This window comes from Cicer arietinum, chromosome 5 (genome assembly GCF_000331145.2).
Source record: "Cicer arietinum cultivar CDC Frontier isolate Library 1 chromosome 5, Cicar.CDCFrontier_v2.0, whole genome shotgun sequence".
Taxonomy (NCBI): Eukaryota; Viridiplantae; Streptophyta; class Magnoliopsida; order Fabales; family Fabaceae; genus Cicer; species Cicer arietinum.
The window spans coordinates 69,104,953-69,122,920 of record NC_021164.2 but is presented as its reverse complement, the minus strand read 5'-3'; the positions used below and the strand labels follow the sequence as shown (position 1 = coordinate 69,122,920).

General features: G+C 32.3%; 3 protein-coding genes and 1 long non-coding RNA gene across 4 annotated transcripts in view; 2 read left to right on the top strand and 2 right to left on the bottom strand.

Annotated features, from left to right (window-relative positions):
- Positions 1–280: 280 nt before the first annotated feature.
- LOC113786728 (uncharacterized) lies at positions 281–2,718 on the top strand. The gene is made up of 2 exons (XR_003473023.2): positions 281–444; positions 982–2,718. It is a non-coding gene; the product is annotated as an uncharacterized lncRNA (long non-coding RNA).
- On the bottom strand, positions 1,572–5,899 carry LOC101501823 (uncharacterized). Its single transcript, XM_004502750.4, has 3 exons — positions 5,192–5,899; positions 4,487–4,759; positions 1,572–2,205 (listed from the first exon to the last, which is right to left on the bottom strand). The coding sequence occupies exons 1-3, from the start codon at positions 5,699–5,701 to the stop codon at positions 1,918–1,920; spliced, it is 1,071 nt and encodes a 356-aa protein (XP_004502807.1). The 5' UTR covers positions 5,702–5,899; the 3' UTR covers positions 1,572–1,917.
- Positions 5,900–7,768: 1,869 nt separating this feature from the next.
- Positions 7,769–9,769, bottom strand: LOC101501507 (large ribosomal subunit protein uL16). The gene is made up of 4 exons (XM_004502749.4): positions 9,631–9,769; positions 8,508–9,009; positions 8,187–8,268; positions 7,769–8,000 (listed from the first exon to the last, which is right to left on the bottom strand). Exons 1-4 carry the CDS (start codon positions 9,638–9,640, stop codon positions 7,923–7,925), a joined length of 672 nt encoding a protein of 223 aa, XP_004502806.1. The 5' UTR covers positions 9,641–9,769; the 3' UTR covers positions 7,769–7,922.
- A 3,403-nt stretch (positions 9,770–13,172) lies between these two features.
- The window catches only part of LOC101501192 (uncharacterized), a 5,601-nt gene continuing 805 nt past the window's right edge, over positions 13,173–17,968 (top strand). Inside the window, exons 1-7 of the mRNA XM_004502748.4 lie at positions 13,173–13,694; positions 14,557–14,633; positions 14,767–14,935; positions 15,733–15,821; positions 15,917–16,081; positions 16,191–16,268; positions 17,611–17,714. Of these exons, the coding sequence (XP_004502805.1) occupies positions 13,322–13,694; positions 14,557–14,633; positions 14,767–14,935; positions 15,733–15,821; positions 15,917–16,081; positions 16,191–16,268; positions 17,611–17,714 (1,055 nt within the window). The 5' untranslated portion in view covers positions 13,173–13,321. The remainder of the gene's footprint in view (positions 13,695–14,556; positions 14,634–14,766; positions 14,936–15,732; positions 15,822–15,916; positions 16,082–16,190; positions 16,269–17,610; positions 17,715–17,968) is intronic.

Sequence of the window (17,968 nt, the reverse complement as noted above, 5' to 3'; positions counted from 1 at the left end):
ACCAATTTATATTAAAAATAGTTTGGCATAAAAGGAAAGAACAATGCATGGATCTAATATAATAGTTTGAAAACAAGTACTACCACCAAGAGTACAGGCGCATGAATGAGAATTTGCTGAAGGACTTTATATATAATACAGGTAAAAGCACCAACCAACTCATTATCACCCCATGATTATTGCACTCAACAAGACTGAAATTTTAACTCTTTGGCGAGTGAGGGGTAAATTTGTCTGTTTGGAAACCTTTCATGAAGGAGTGAGTAATTACAGTTTCAAAAAGAGGACAATGAGATTTCATATTGAAATCAACATCACAATGGTCCTCATGAGGAGGATTAAAAGGAGGCCAACTCAACATACTGATCACATCACACCGACTTGTAGTCATGTCTTATAAACCATATATAGTATGTTGTTTATGAAGGAATAAAGTCAAAGCAGGTATATTTATGTTAACTAGCTACTCTAGTTTTATTTAGGTTTAAATATCTCTTTCAGTAGTTGCAATTTTTATTTTATTTTAATTATCATAATTTTTTTTTTGTTTAACATCGTATAAATATATTTTTTAAAATGGTGATTTCATTCAATCTTCTTTTCTAAAAATAAATTTAAATTTCGTTTTCTTTTTCTTTTTCATCGAAGACTATTTTATTAGAAATTATTTTTAAATTAAATAAAAAAACTATTTTAAAATAAAATTATATTTATAAGGATGTTAACCAAACAAAAAAACTAATCATGATCAAAATAAATAAATAAAATTATAATTGCAAGTATCAAAAGATATTTAAACCTTATTTATAAGCAAAAGTGGAGTAAAAAAATTTGATGTATTTATTCCAAAATTGAAACCAAATACATCATAACTATTTTTTATCCACTTTTGCTTATATTTAAAGTTGGAGGGAGTAATATTTATCAACACATACCATAGTCATAGTCGGTTAAATGTTTTGATGTTTGCTTAATTATCAGCTTCCATACTGTTAGCTATTGTGGATTTATTAGAGAGAAATAAGAAGACGAGGACAGGTCATAAAGCAAGTTTGTTACCACGGGGTCTTGTGGTTCCTATGTAGTGTATTCGAGTTTGATTCTTGCTATTAAAAAAACCTAGTGTGTTCAACAGAAACTGAACATTTTAAAATTGGCACATATTGGCTTGGCTTGTGAGAAGGACTAGACCATAATGGGGCCAACCTTATAATGAGTTATTCATATAAGTACGAAGAAGGTGGTTGGATGTTACAGAACCACTTGAAATTCTTCCTCCCTTCCTCATTAATGTCATTGCTATTGGCCATATAATAGGTGGGTTGTCACTTACATTTCATCATGCCAGCATTAACCATCATTGGCACTTTCTCTATTTGAATATTTGAAATAGAACATTAATTTTGCATTGCTAGTGATTATATGTTTCATGGAGCTGTTTTCCTCTTATATTCCTTGAAAAGGATGTCATCTCAAAAAGTTGATTTCATGGTGAGACACTTGATTGAGGAAGTGAGAAGATTAAACCAAGTTAACCGACAATTATTATTTTATAAGCTACGAAAAAATAATTTATTTGACCAAATCATATAATTTATCCAATCAGTCCCAGACATTGGCATTCACCAATACTTATTATTGTTTACTCCTTAACCACATCATAGAAAAGGATTATACACTCATGACAAGGCAACATCGAAACCAACAAACGCTGAGTCCATTCCAATGTATGTTGATACCTGTCATATTTATTTTATCAACTTTGGTTCAGATAAACTCAGCAATTTGTATTACAAGGTACTGTAAGCCTTGGCAAAAAAACTCAAACTGGTACAAAATTAGTGTACTAAACAACAAAACAACTCCTGTAATCAACAAGCGAAGAAACCGGATGAGAAACATCACGAATGATTATTACTATGTATTACTATTTTCAATCTTTTCAATTTCTTCACGGTGCTTTCGTTCAGCCTCTTGACGTTCTCTTTCAGCCTCCTGACGTTCTCTTTCAGCATCCTCCTCTTCCTCGATCTCATCAAGATTGTCAAATTCTTTGGTTGCTGCCATTGCTTTCACCACAGGGTCTCTTAGCACAGATATCAGTCCCCCACCAACCCTGTACTCTTCTTCATCCCCTATCACATACAAACGCTGGTCTGGGCCAGAAGCCATGGGAACATCAACGGCCAGCAGCTTCATATCATACTGCATATGAAGATAACAGCAAAGGCTAAGTAAGCAAACCTTGAAGCATGAATTTCCACTTTGCATTATACATTTCTTTTTCTCTAGGGAATCATTTAACACAATAATTATTCTTGCATTATATATTTCTTTGCCTACATGAACCTTCTGCTTACCCCTATGTTATATTACACACTCGGAGGAACAGAAGAGGAGGAATTTAGAGGATAAGGCATCCTCCTTAATACAACCGCTACCAAAGCCTTTTCCAACTAGGCGGAATCAGCATTTTTTATGATCTCTAGGTGGGATCAGCTTTATAGATGAAAATAAAACAACCCAATAATCTCCTTCTCAAAATCAGTCCAATGTCACAGGCAGGAACCATAAAATTGAGATGGAGGAAAGACATAAACAATCAAAAAGGTAGGAAGTATATTATTTTTTTAAAAAAAAAGGAAGAATAGAAGTCTCCTCAAGGGTTCTCCTTTTATTCACAATATCAAATGTACAGAATTATATTTGATATCCTTCTTTCCGCTGTTTAGACATGACGCCCCATCTAATTAACCAATACTCTAACTCACTTTTATTCTTTTCTCTAACAATATACCACTCAACTCTAAACCTCTCCTAATAATTTACCAACAGTTTCCGACTCTGTTCATCTTCCTCTACCTATTTATTGGACAAGGAACCCTCCTTTACAAACAAGAAAAATGAACAATATAAAAAAAAAATCAACAAAACAAAGTAGCTCAATCCCACAGCAAAGGATTATGCCAATCGGCCCGGACCAACTGGGAAACCAGTCACATAACTGGTATTAATCACTGTATTGGTCGAAAAATTCTAGTGGAGTGGCTTTTTACTTGGTAGTTTATGTGGTCAAAGGGGTGACCACACCAGTTTACAATTTTAAATTTTTGTAAAAGTTTGCATTATTTTTATGCAATTGCAAACAAAATTATATTTTATTCCAATGAAATTACAAAAGTTACTAATTATTTTTTTAGGTGGTTATTTATTCTCTTAATTACTAATAAATATTAATAATGTTCTGTAATAGAACAATGAAGTTAAAATATATTTTGAGCATCTATTAAAGTACGGTATGAATTTATAAAGTGTGGTGTTAATTTTCATGAATCTTTTAAAGTATGAAACTTTATAACATAAATTTGGGGACGTGTGGCTCACTGGTTTGACAAGTGATCCATTGGCCCAGTACCCTCACCAAGTCGTTGACCGGTTTGAGTTTTATAGTGTTGGCTCATCATATATGTTAGAGGATTGTTAAACAAAACCATAAGATATAAAATCATTCATGTGCTCTCAACCAACAATAGTTGGATCATGACATTGTATCAAAAGCCTCAATGACCATGTGGTGAAGAGTTCCTTCTTGTTTCCCGGTGTTCCTCTAAAAAAAGTAAGAACTTCAGCACAAGGCATTGTAGGCTTGTGCACCATGTCCATGTTTCAAGTCCAAAGGAAACTTGTGTGATCATAGTTATCTGCTTTTACATAATAGCTTAATTACAAAAACATATGCTTTACCCCAAATAGGAGCAAAACCTCTAATTAGGCCCATATCAGCGGCAATTTCAAAGAAACCTCATTAAATTATGAACATTATGCTCCAATTAAATGTGCTGCGTTAAATATTTAACTCATTGCTATGTTCATCAGAGCATATATTACAATCATAGGCTGCAGCCACCCCCCCACCCAACCAAGCAAAGATTTTCAAAGGAACCACCCTAATACATATAAATTCTTGTGCTCGCATACATAAGCAAACCCCTAATTTAAAGTAGCATACAACCATATCAAGAAAAAGATTTACAGTAAATAATATAAAAGTAAAAACGCCCTACAAAAATATCTGCACTTGTGCTTTTCTATCAGAGCATGATATTCGGTATGTTTACATTTAACTGAGTATATATATCTTGAGCTAGGAAGTTTATGATTCACCACCATTCACAGACTAAACACAATGTGATGTGGTTATTTAAAGAATTAGGAGGACATAATTCCGAAAAGGCATATCATACTGATGAAATAGGAACAACCAATCATCACATATACATGTTCCAAGAAAACAAACTTGGGGCTAGCCAGCAAATCTCATGACATGGATAAAACAAAATGTAAGTAAGTTTACAATATTAGTTGAATTCGATGCAGAATGGAAATACGATATTGAGGCAGAATATGAGATAGAACAAATTTCAGAGTAAGAAAGACAAATTCTATGAAGTGATCAATGATATAAACAAGAGAGGACTTGACTTACCTTGCCCTTCTTTTTCTTGACTTCAACATTGACTAGACCCTTTCTCTCAGCACCTTTTATGGGGAAAATGAGAAAACAACGTCGGCTCCTAAGACTTGGCTTGATTTTCTTTAATGTAAGGCCACCCCCTGACATAACATAGGCTCTTAAATCAGTTCCTGTAAGCGGGGCACCCATAACTTCAAGAATCTGAGCAGATGTGTTAAGTCTTGTCATGGCCATTCTATACACTTTATCAGGGTTGATTGTGAACCTTGAGCGGATATACAAACCCTTAAATATGTTAAAAATAAAATAATTAGACAACAATCCATATATTCATGCAGAACTCACTAATATCAAGTTCCACCAGCAGCATTCTGCACACATAACAGGAAAGGAAAATTCACAATTTTCACCCAATCTAAAATAACATCAACCTAAGGATTCACATAAAAGTCACAATTTGTAATCGAGAATGGTGTATCACCTAATGCACATAATACCAGTGTTGTCAATTGTGGATCAAGGAAAATAGTAGTTTGTTCAAATTATGATGTGTATAGCCCCTATTTAACAACAATTTAAGAAAATTGTGTATCCCAAAACAATTGCAGTTTGTTCAAATTCTACTCAGCTATAATGCGGCTACATTCACTATTTGACAACACATCATAGAAGTTTGCATTCAATGATTGAAAATGGAAATGAAGGAAAGGAACTTACAGCGAAAGCAACGATAGCAGAAGAAAGTGCAAGGAAGCCATACTTAGCCATGCCTTCAGAAAAGGACACGAAGGTATTTGCAACGCCAAAGAGAATCCTCCATAAAACAGCACATAGAAGAACTGCAGCAGCACCAAACAAAAACAATTGATTTCTCTTGAAGAAAGCTTCGAGTTGCAATACAATGGCCTCACGATAACGAGAGAAAGCAGAGGTCAACGCAGCCGTAGGTTTGTCGAAAACCTTCTTAGCATTGAAGCCAAGGTTGGGTGTCTTTGAGGAGAAGAATCTGAATACACCGAATCGCGCGGCGGAAGGGTAGAAAATCGGCGGTGAGTGGAGGAATGAAGAGAGGGTTGGTTTTGGGTGAGGTGCGAATAGAAAAGTTGAAGAAGGGTTGTGAAGTGGAGGAGGATGAGGAGATGAAGAAGTGAACGGTTGGCGGAGAAAAAGTTGTTGGAGTTGAGTGATTCTCTGTGAACAACCGCATCTTCCTCTTGACATTTGCATTTTCCGATCCAAGATACAAACCCACCGCTGCCGGAGTAGTTAAAATTGCGGTCGGGTCGACCCGTTTGTCGCAAAAAATGAGATATTTGATCTGTCAATTAAGTGCCATTGACATGTTACGCAACGCAGGAACACTCAATCAACACAGATACCTTTCACTCTCTACAACAACATTGCATAGATCGCACGACCAGAATATGGAGAGAAAAAATTACGTTCTTGGGTTTTTTATTAACAGTAATTTAATTTAATCTTTTTATTTTACTTTTTACAATTAAATTTATATATTGTTTTTCTTTTAACAACAACTTAAGAACTCGTAAATTTTTTATTTACCTACACAAATTTTGTAATGAAATTCATTACTATTTTCCAAAACTTGTTAACTATTAAAAAATATGGAGAGTAAAAATACATTTTAGTCATTTATATTATAAATATTGATGAGTTAATTTAGATTTTAAAATATCAATTAATTAAGTACTTTTTTTAAAACATTTCTTTAGTAAACTAAACATCTATCAAAATCAATGAAACATATATATTTTAACATATATATTTTTAATCAATGTAACTGATTAAAAATTAAAACTACATCTATCAACTTTTTAATTCTTTTTTGTTTATATTTTATTCTGGAGTAGTATTTTGTTACATAAAAATAAGCATAAAACCTTTAAAATTGTGTAAAATTTGAAAAATTAATTCAATTGATTCAGAATTTTCATTTTTCTTTTTTGTCAATAATATTTTTCATTTTAAAAGACTAAATTACTCGTTTGTAAATTCTAAAAACTAAATTTATTCTCACAATTTCAATGACTAAAATACCTATTTATTAATATTTTGGTCTTTATCATGTATTGTGAAATTTGTTTATTGTCTCCCAAAATATTCTAATCTCATTTTGATGCATCATTTCTCAAAAATTAACTCAATTATATGGAAAAGTAACTAATTGGACAACGATGATTATCTGCAATCAATTTTTTGATGTATTAAAAAAATAATTGCATTTTCTAAACTACCCAAAATTTTCATTTAATTGTGAACGAAAACTAGTTATATTGAAAAATATATTGATAATAATAGCAGTTGTTAGGTTAAACACCTGTCAATTTTTTCTCTTTAGTGTTTTGGACTCTATCGCACTTTTCAAAATATTATTCACATGTTTCTATTTGCATATCTTATTAGTATTAAAATTATTCCCGTACATAAATGATAGAGAACGGGTTAAGGAAAATGTTGCAAACAAAGATTTTCGACATGGAGGATCAAGTAGAACTGCCGTGCTAGTGACATTTGCTTGAGAAGTTTTGAGACACTAATGTATTGGTCACCAGCTTGTCTAGTGGACAAAGCTTTGGAAAGGCTTGATTCCATTTTTGTTACTCCCTCGATGTTACAATGAGTATCACATTAACAATAAAAAATTGTCTCAGCGGTAAATAAACCGGGTTGATTAACTTAGCCTAACGTCTAAGGAGGAAGTGGTGTTGCAATTTTTTTATGAAAGGTATTTTACAATTTTCTTTGCTGCTGTCCCCAAAACTCGTGTTATATACATGTAATTAGTTGCCTGCTACATTTATGTTTGAGCTCAATTCTGATTTTGATACTCTAGTGACTGGCTTACTTTAGTATATAAATAGTGACCAAAACTTTTTTTCCTGCTTCACCAATGCTTTCCCTAGAGATTGAATATTTGATGTTGGTATTTATCGTCTATCTGTTACCGATTTCTGTGAGTCCACAGCTACTATTGCCAAACTTTGAAAATCGAATTCTCTTCTAAAGTGCTAGGCATAAAAAACAACCCTCGGAAATCTGCATTTAATTAGGACACTGTAATTAACAGCATGCTGAAGTGTTTAGATGACTCGTCCATCACAGGCAAGAGTGGCACATAGATGGGAACAGGGAATTATTCACATCTTTGTATGTTGATTCTATTACTAGGTGTCACGAGATTAAACAGAAATATGGCTAGCTGAGTTAGATGAACACAGAAGCAGCTTAGAAAATATCAAATGCCAAACAACACAACCATCAACAGCATCGGTATCAAATAATAAATAACATTCATTCAAGGTGATGATTCGCAAAGGCGGAAACAATCTCACATGGTTTAATATTACAAGCAAAACAAAACAAAATTCAAATTGGGTCATGCAAAACTTTTGTGAAGGAAGATAATTGATTCAAAATAACAGACCACCTAAGCAGAAGGAGTACTAGCATCCAAGAAAGCTCTTCCAGGCTGACGGTTTGCCAATGGTCCATGGCATCCCAGAAGCTGCAAAACCAAAAGAAACTTGTAAATTTAATAACTTAAAAAATAGATCAATTGAATGCACAAGCAAAAAAGTTTCACGTGATTATAGATGAAAACTCAGAAAAAGTAAATGCCCTCATCAAGGAAACTGTTCCATGAAATTTCAAATATGATGTATGAGTACATCTTCATGCAGCCTCAAATTACCTTTGCATTCACACCATCAGGAACAATCCGGTTCTCTGACTTGTACTTGAGGTAATCAGTACGGCTAAACTTGGTGAAACCCCTGCGCAAGCATATAAATGACAGTTAAACCAAATACAAAAAAAGAAAAAAAGATAACCTATGGTAAATTAAAAGAACAAAAACTCAAATCCTCAACGTAAACACAATGGACACAAACCCGCAGCAACTAGATAACAAGACAACAAATAGAAGTTCAAATTATTTACTGCAGCAATAGCTTTGAAATGAAAGTCTTCATGTTAACAGGAAAAACATACAGCCAACAGAATAAATACATACCACTTCCTGCTAACAATGATCTTTTGACGACCAGGGAACTTGAACTTGGCACGACGGAGGGCCTCCTGTGCATGATGGCTATTGCTGTCCTTACAACGGACAGAAAGAAGGACCTGACCAATAGCTACTCTAGCACAGGTACCCTGTGGTTTTCCAAAAGCACCTCTCATTCCAGTCTGAAGCCTATCAGCTCCAGCACATGAAAGCATCTTGTTGATCCTAAGAACATGGAATGGATGGACTCTGACTCTCAAGTGGAATGTATCTTTTCCTGCAAACTTGGACATATATTTATTGCAGGCAATCCTAGCAGCTTCCAATGCTTCACTTGATACATTTTCTTTCTCCCAACTAACAAGATGGACACAGAAAGGAAACTCATCAACACCCTTCTTCTTCATGCCAACATCATAAATTCTGATCTTAGGATCAGGAACACCACGACAGAAACGTGACTTCGGGTATGGCTTGTTTTTAATCTGTCGATAACACCTTGCCGGTCCTAAATCATACATCATTAACCATTACAATCATTCACTGAAAATGGAACATAGTAACTGAACCAAATCCATTTCAACTTCCAAATTGATATCAACGCTAAAACAAAACATAATAATTCATACAGGGATTGGCAAACAATATGAAATCTAAAATAACAAGATTATGCCTTATGACTAATGTATTCAAAACAAATCAATCAGAAACAATATAACTAATTTTTCAATCAACTCTGAGGAGTAGCAATATCAAAGTTTTCTTAACAATTAACATAACACAAAATAAATCAACGAACAGAAATAAAGAAGCACCTAACCATGGCACATTTTAACCATTATCAAAATGAAAACAGGCACCTAACCATGGCACATTTTAACCAGAAAAAGTTTACAAAACACATCAATCTAACTGCATGAAAATAAAGACATGAGGTTTAGGTACAATTATAAAATTAAACATAAAAAATATGATACCCAAGTGCAACAACGACAATTTAATCATTTCAACTGAAAACATTACAAGTAATCGATTGGAAGAGGTAAATTAATGAAAAAAATACATAAGATGAAATCAAACATCATAAAATGAGAAAACATCAGATTTGGGGGCTAAGATAAAAGCTTACTCCTCCCCATCGCTACGTCTCTCTCTGCACACGGCGAACAACTCAGGTATCGAGACCCAAACCCTAAACCGATTTATGTATATATATATGACCTGTATGGCGGGTTTTCATTTGGGCTTAATTTCGACGGAAGATTAAGCCAATTGGGCTTCCTAGGGGTTGGGCCTGAGATATTTTGTGCTCTTATGCAAATTAAAAGAATAAAATTGAATTTGGCATCCCAAAATTTTACTTGTAATTCCAATATGTAAAAAAAAAACTCAATTTTATTTTTTTATTTTCACTCGTAAGAAAAATTGCTCCAAAATTATTTCCCTCATAAAAAATTATGGTGCTTAAATTTTTTTTTTCAAATATCTAGTACACAAATTAACAACAAAAATTAAATTCTTAAAATTTACGGTGGTTTAATTTGTGTACCAGAAATTTCGCTAATAAAATTTTTAGTAGTTCATAACTTTCAGAAAAATTATATTTAAAAATTTTCAGTAGTTAATTTTAGTATGAAAATTCAAAATTTAAAATTTTTGATACGTAATTTTTTTTATTCTTGATTCATTTTAATTTTTTGTAATTTTTTTTAAAATTCCATTATTGAAATAATTTATTTAAATAATATTTTATCGTTTGACCTTTTTAATTATATCAAAATAAACCAAAGTGAGTTTTCTAACGGTGAATAAGTAAATAAACGTTTTCAAACAGATTGAGTTCTTAAAACCAATAAAACACAGTATTTTACCATCACGATTCAGAAATAAAAATTGGGGCCTCCTTAGTTGGGACTTGTCGATCTTTCAACGACAAATTTGAAATTTTTGGTAGTTATATTTTAATATTATAAAATTTCTACTTGAAAATAATTATCGAAAATTTTATTTTCAAAATTTTTTATATTAAAATATAACTACCAAAAATTTCATCCAGTTAGAAAAGTTTATAGGAAAAAAATTATTATTTTGGAAATTAGAGAATGTGGGGTATGATCAACATATACAAATTTATTTTATTTTTTACTATTCGCTTAAGGGTATTTTAATAATTTAAAATATAAAAATTATAAATGAGGAATACAAATCTAACTTTGTGGTACAAAAACTAATTTTCTTAAAAGAGTTGTGATGATAATAATTGAAATGGTTTTTCCGATTATTTATCTTCTTTTTTTGTTGCAAAATCATTAGAATTTTATTTTTAATTAATATTCTTTTAAAAAAATATATAAAAATTAAAACAAGCCTATTTATATGATGTTTTATACAAAATTGATTATAAAGAATTGTATTATGATTTTTTTTTAATTGATGATGCAACACAGTGATAAAAAAAATATAAAAAGATAAAGAGATTAAAAGACTATTGAGATAATTTTGTAAGATCTATTAAGAATCAAGTACTATACAAATCAATCTTAACTTAAAAAATACGAAAAAAACATTTATATTGTATTGACGTCGAAATAAAAGGGACTTTAAAATATAATAGAGATAAATTATAAAAACCAACATTACTCGTTTTTAAAGTAGAAGATAAAAATCACCGACTATTGTAAAATAAGAATTTAGCCTTTTAAATTAAAAACTATCTATTAATTTAACAATTTTTATTTTTATATTTAGTAGCACAATTTAAAGTTTACATATTTGTCTTGATGCATTAATAGAGTTTTCAGTTGCAAGTATTTTTATGGATTTTGATTGACACTTTGTAAAGACATATTTTAATAAAATAACGAAATTGAATAACATTAAATTGATATTTTACATATTTAAATAATTAAATTATTTTGCTTGGGTCCGCTCTAATTGAAACTCCAAGCCATCCGCTCAAATTTATTAGAGTAATCTAAAAACTATGCGCACACATCTATCCAACAATGACCCATCTCTCTCACTCGAATTAATCACTCACCACTAAGTTCAACTTTTGAGTTCTTACAAGTACACTCCTCTGTCAAATAATTCATACCACATCATCCACCACACTCTAGAATATACAATGAGCTCTCAAAATAACTAAAATAATTAATTAGTCGATAGAAAATAGAAAGGGAACAATGACAAATGACAAACTATACATTGAAATTAAGAGGATAAACTTATCAAACAAAAAAATAATGGTAAAGTTTGTGTTTATTATGTAACAAGAAAAACCGATTGTTTAAAGGAAATTAATATAAAATAATATTTAAAGAAAAAAACAACAGTTTTAACTTTAAATTATAATAAATTCTAAAAAAATTAATTTTACTCGGAAATAATTAAATATATCAAATTAATTATAGACCTCTTCAATCAATTTTTACTCCTCACAAAGAAACAAGCACTCCATCTATAATAGAATAAAAAATAAAATTAGTATATACTTTTTGAAATGAAATATAAAAAAAATGATTAGATAATATTTCTAAAATATTTTTTATTTAATTTATTTTTTATTTTCAATTATCCAATTTAATGATCATTAAAGACAATTTAAAAAATAAACTGAAATATTTTTGGAGTTGTATAAGTTAATTGTGCTCAACTATATTTTTTTAATTTATGCATTTTAGTTTATTTTTTTAATGAGTAATTAAATATAATTTTTTTTAAAGGAAAAAATACAAAAATATGGTGAAAGATGATAAATTTCAAGTGATTAATAAATTTCATTCAAGGATTAATCGATTTAGATAATCTAAATTTAAATTTTAAATAAAATGATTTTTTTTTTCAAACTTTACTTGTTTACTTTTAATCTCAAATTCTGAATTATCAGATCACATTTTTATGAATTAAATGATTAAAAAAATGACAAATTAATAGGATAGAGAATATAAAAAAATTATACAAAATATCTCACTAATAATTTTGTATTATTATATTTCAACAACATTTACACGTTTCAATAAATATTTGACGAAAAAACAAATAGAGAGTATACTTCTTTCATCATCGATATCTCTACAATGTTTTCTATTTGACGAGGTATTTATGAGAGGAAGGACAGGCAAAGATGTAGATGTTTCTAGACAAACGACAAATATAGGTTATTGTTGATTTATGTGAAGTTAAATAAACGCTGTAACTTTATCATCTTTAACATGTTCCCCTCTCCCTCACGCAGTCACGCCCACGTCATCAAACAGACAGACAAAAACAATCACGAAAAGTAAAAAATAAAAGAAACGAAAGCGAAGGCATCAGCTTCATTCATGACTTTGACTTTTGTTCTCTCCTTATGGTTGCTCTACTGCCACCGTTACAGGGCTTCGGTTAATTCCTGTCATCTTAAAAATCAACTAATCCCAATTTCCATTTCCTCTTTCCAATTTCGGAAAATGCATCACCGTTTCGTTCATTCATTCATTCCATGTCGGTATTTTTTTCCACCTTCTATCGCAATTAATTGCACAGTAAAAAAAAACCTAAATCTTTTCCTTCAACACAAAGCAACACTTTTTCCTTATCTGCGATCCTTTTGAAGAAAAACCCATAATTGGAAATAACATATGACGGATAAGGGAAATTAGGGTTTTTTAAATTTTCGTGTTGCCGCAACATGATGGTATCAGAATCACCTTCATCATCTTGTGGAGGTTTAATTAGCAACATCAGTAGTAACGTTACTGGAATTAGGTCTGTGATGAGTTTCCATTCCGTTATCAATTTCCTCTCGTGGTGATTCTACCGAGGCCGTTACCGTTATCATGTTTCCTAGTACGCGCCCTCGGTTTCGAGCTTCTTCCGATTCTGATTCTGAGGAAGTTTTGCTACGCAACGGCGTGGTGCGCGGGAACAGTTCATCTCCCCGGAATCGGGTTGGGGAATTGAACTGTAATGACGTGATCGGCGGTGGTCGTGGTATGTTGTTGTCGGAGGAGGCTCGCCGTGCCATCGCTGAGGAGAGAGTTCCACTCGCGTCTTTGGCCAGTGTTGTCGGTGGTGGTGGTGGTGGTGGTGATAGGGATAGCTCCTCCACTCGGCCGAGATTTGATTTTCAGCAGATTGCAAAATGGGTTGAACAAATTCTTCCATTCTCTCTTTTGTTGTTGGTTGTTTTGATTCGACAGCATTTACAAGGTATGTTTTTCTCGTCTTTTGTTTTGTCTTTTGTGTTTGTTTTGTTTTCAAATTACTCCTGCATATCGGAAATGCAAACATGAATTTGTAGAGTTGAATTTGAGATGCTATGTTGATTTTTTTATAGACAAATTTTACTGGTTAGTTTGTTAGGGGAACTTTGTTAGTAGCAAAAATCGAACCTAAATATATTTCTCCGTTCTCTTCAATACTCATTCTACGTCCCAATCCACTCCATTGAGCTACACCTTTGGGACTAAGATATTATGCCGATGTTGTGTTTCTTTGATGATTCTTACTTGATACTTCCTTAGGGTTTAATTATAAGAAAAAGTTTGGGAAATAAAAGTTGATGTATGTGGTCCAACTTTTAGACCACATCAACTTTTGATGAACTAACTTTCTCTTATATTTAGGACCATAGGTAGTATTTAAGCAGCTTTGCTTACTGAAGAAAACTATATTGCGTGATATCTATCTTCCCTGTGAGTCGGTGAGTGTATCTTTTCTTCTTCTTTGCGACCTCTTCGTGCCTTTTGAATAGGGTAATAAGCAACCTGGTTTGATTTTTAACTGCTATTGTATTGAATTAATTGCTTAATTAATTCTATGGTCTAAGGGCATGGTGAGTTGCTTCTCCCAGATAGTTAGTTTCAGTTTCCTCTGAATTTCTACTTCGGCTGTTTTCACCTTGGCACTTGTTGTCTGAACAACAAATGTTAGTAGTTAGTGTGTTATGTTTGTGGAGAAGTCGAGCCAATGACCTTTTTATCACTCCAATCCAATGTTATTCCCCCAAAGCATTCCATGCACCTTATTACTCCTCACTGAACTTTGCAATATTTGTGTATGGAACTTGCAGGATTCTTTGTCACAATCAGTGTATCAGCTGTGATGTTCAAGTCAAATGAAATTGTTAAGAAACAAACTGCTCTAAAGGTACTGTGCCCGTAATTTCGCAAGTCCTTTATTTCATTTCCAAATGAAGCATCTACTTGTAAACTCCCACGCTCCTCATAGAAAGACAATTTTTTTCTTTCTCAAGGGCTTAATTCAAGTTCTGTTTATGCAGGGAGATCAGAAAGTCTCTGCTCTTCTTGGTGTATCTTTTGTCTTCATGCTGTATGTGATATGCATTTACTGGTGGTATCGAAATGATGATCTTTTATACCCTCTGGCCTTGTTTCCGCCAAAAGCAACACCACCTTTCTGGCATACAATATTTATCATTTTGGTCAATGGTATGGATTCATTCTGTATATGCACTATATGCAGTTACTACATTGTTATCATTTTTTTGTACCAAAGTTTGTTTGCTTTATCAGGCTTAGTGACATATAATATATGTAAGTAGTTTGTGATTAAAATAGAAAATAATATGCATAGCAAATAATTATGCAATCTGGGTCAAATGTCGAATGCTTGATTAACATACAAGGTTGCTTTTAAGTTTCAGCGAAATAGCAGGGTTATTTGTTTGATTAATAATAATGAAAGATAAGCTTTCCTTTTTGTTTTGGTTTCATAGTTTATCTCTATTTTGAAATGATTTTATTATTTAAAGTATATCTTGGGTGTGGAAAGAGTACAGGAACGGGTCTTTTGTATATAATCAATGGGCCAGGGCCTAAATTAGATAATTTGGTTAGGATAAAGTTAAGTAGTTAACAGTTTTTGCCTATGGGGTTGGCTTACCTGGTTAACCTTCTTCCCATGACAATTGCATCACTTGGTTTGAATTTTGGGGTCCCTGATTGGTGGGTGATCTATAATTGCATTTAAAATTTTCAACAAGGTTGATGATTTTCCATAGCTTTGTTTGCTGCAATGTTTTAGACATTGTTTGACTCCAATATTGACTAGTGAGTCTTTTTGCATCTCTATAATGTTATATCAATATGTTTCTTCCCCGTTGGTGTCCTAGTTTATCTTGTGTCTATTCTTGATATTGGTGTTTGCTTGGCATATAACTATTCTAATTCCGTTGGTGGGAAAAATATCTGGTTGGTATCCTTGGTCACAATTCATTGACTTTCAGATATATTGGTGCGCCAAGCGGCAATGGCTTTCAAGTGTTTGTTGTTGATATACTACAAAAATAGCAGAGGCCATAATTTCCGTCAACAGGTTAGGAGTAGTTTCCTTGTTATCCAAAACAATCCCTAGTTTGCAAGTTTAGTTTCCTGCTTCAGCCATCTGAAAATGTTTTGAATTGTTTCAAGGGTCAAATGTTAACTCTGGTCGAGTACACTCTGCTGTTGTATCGTGCTTTCTTGCCAACACCAGTTTGGTACCAATTTTTCTTTAACAAGGACTATGGAAGTCTCTTCTCATCGCTGATCACAGGATTGTATCTAACTTTCAAGCTAACATCTGCAGTTGAGAAGGTAAGCTTTTCATTCTTTAAAATTGGCATTTTTACTTATGCTGTATATGAATATGTTTATGCTTGACCCTAAGTTTTTCCATTTTTTTTAACCTTTCAATGTTTATTAGGTCCAATGCTTCATTTGTGCCTTAAAAGCATTATCAAAAAAGGAAATTCATTATGGGGTTTATGCCACAACAGAACAGGTAAATATTCTGAAAAATGCTCTGATTAAATCTGGATCTGAATAATTGCAATCATAATTACACTTCTCTATCTTTCGTGTCGATGCCATTTTGTTGCTTGGAAGCTTCCTTATACTTCTTAATGCACATACAAAATCTACAAAAAGTATTTAAAGTTAGATTTGCAAATTTTAGATGCAGAAGGACCTGCATCCCTTAACTATAAATCTGAAATATAAAAGCAGACAAATTAATCGGAATATACTACATTAATCTGAATATAAAAGCAGACAAATTAATGCAACTGTCTTAATTATAGTAAGAAGATGTGGAAAATGTTTGCATTCTCTCCAGAATATGTTGTGTCCTTATGAGTCATGATGCTCATTTTATTTAGTCGTTTGATTGGTAGTTGTGTGCTATTATGGAATATCATTTATATGGATGATATGGGGACTGGGAAAAGATCCTTGAAATAAAAACTATGATGTTATATTCATCTACCCTCATCTTTTTTCAGAAAGCATTTCTGAGTGTTAAATACTTTTAATTTATCAAGGGACAACGAATTATAAGGTTTTTGTAAATTTTTTTTGTGAATGCTGTTATTTATTTAGTTATAGTTTGATTCCAATCTTCATAGTTTTTGCTTTTTACTCGCTGGTCTGATGAAATTATGTTATTTCTACACATTAGATTGTAAGTCACCCTTGGGTGTTTTGAAATTCCTGATTCTGGCTTCAAATTGCAGCAAATTCTGTCAAGTCAGCGTATAGAGGTTTTAGAAGTAGGGAGGGAAGATCTTTGTGGCATGCCTTGTTTGCGTTTAGTCGTGTTTTTGAGTAAAGAGAAAAGCTAAATATTTCAAGGATAAATTCCTGCTTTTATATTTTTTGTTTATAGGCAAGTAATAGCGGTTATATAACTTATTATTAGTTTTCACGGTTTGAACCTACCTCTTGGTTTAAATCCTTCAATGTCACTCAGCTTACCAACTGAGCTGCCCACCTAGCACAGTTCTTGCGTTTACATTGCTTTGTGGGATTGTGCTTTTCATATATTTTCTGAAGTGATTGGTTAATGTATATTTTCATAAGGATTCTTTATATCATTCATTATATGATAATGCGTAAGAGCTAGAGGTTTTTGTATATTTATATTATTTGTTTGTTATTGATCTCCCTTTTGTTATTTAATGCTGCTTTCTTCATTTGTATTTTTCAATTATTCCTTTTTAGTAATGCGTTGTTGGGAGGGGGTCTGCATTTAAGGCGAAAAATTCTGTACCTACCGATATTTGTTTGATCAAATATTTTTTCACTAGCCTTTTTACCGGTGATTAAAGTTGAGTATCTAAATGCAGGTAAATGCTGCTGGTGATCTGTGTGCTATATGCCAGGGGAAGATGCATGATCCTATCCTGTTGTGTTGTAAACACATGTTCTGCGACGAGTGTGTATCCGAATGGTCAGTTCATTGTTTTATTTTGCGTTTTGACCTTACTGCTTATTTAGGATAAATAAATGATAGGTTTTTTTCTAATACAAGTTGAAATCTTTGCTTGTTATGCATCCTCAGAATATTTATTAGGCTTGGATCCAGCCATCCTGGCCTATTCTTGATTGTTTTCAACTTCTTTCTTTACACCTTTTCTTATTATCTAAGCATTCCACTGTCAAGTTTGGATAATAAACTGTATGGACATAAGAAATTAGGGAAAG

Excerpts from the sequence above, each read along its gene's own strand:
- LOC101501823 (XM_004502750.4), bottom strand. The coding sequence starts at position 5,701 with ATGCAAATGTCAAGAGGAAGATGCGGTTGTTCACAGAGAATCACTCAA. Across the intron at positions 4,760-5,191 it reads CTGCTATCGTTGCTTTCGCT|GGTTTGTATATCCGCTCAAG; the intron begins GTAAGTTCCTTT and ends AACATATTTAAG. Across the intron at positions 2,206-4,486 it reads TCAAGAAAAAGAAGGGCAAG|TATGATATGAAGCTGCTGGC; the intron begins GTAAGTCAAGTC and ends CTTCATATGCAG.
- LOC101501507 (XM_004502749.4), bottom strand. Across the intron at positions 8,269-8,507 it reads ATCATTGTTAGCAGGAAGTG|GGGTTTCACCAAGTTTAGCC; the intron begins GTATGTATTTAT and ends ATGCTTGCGCAG. Across the intron at positions 8,001-8,186 it reads CTGATGGTGTGAATGCAAAG|CTTCTGGGATGCCATGGACC; the intron begins GTAATTTGAGGC and ends TTGGTTTTGCAG.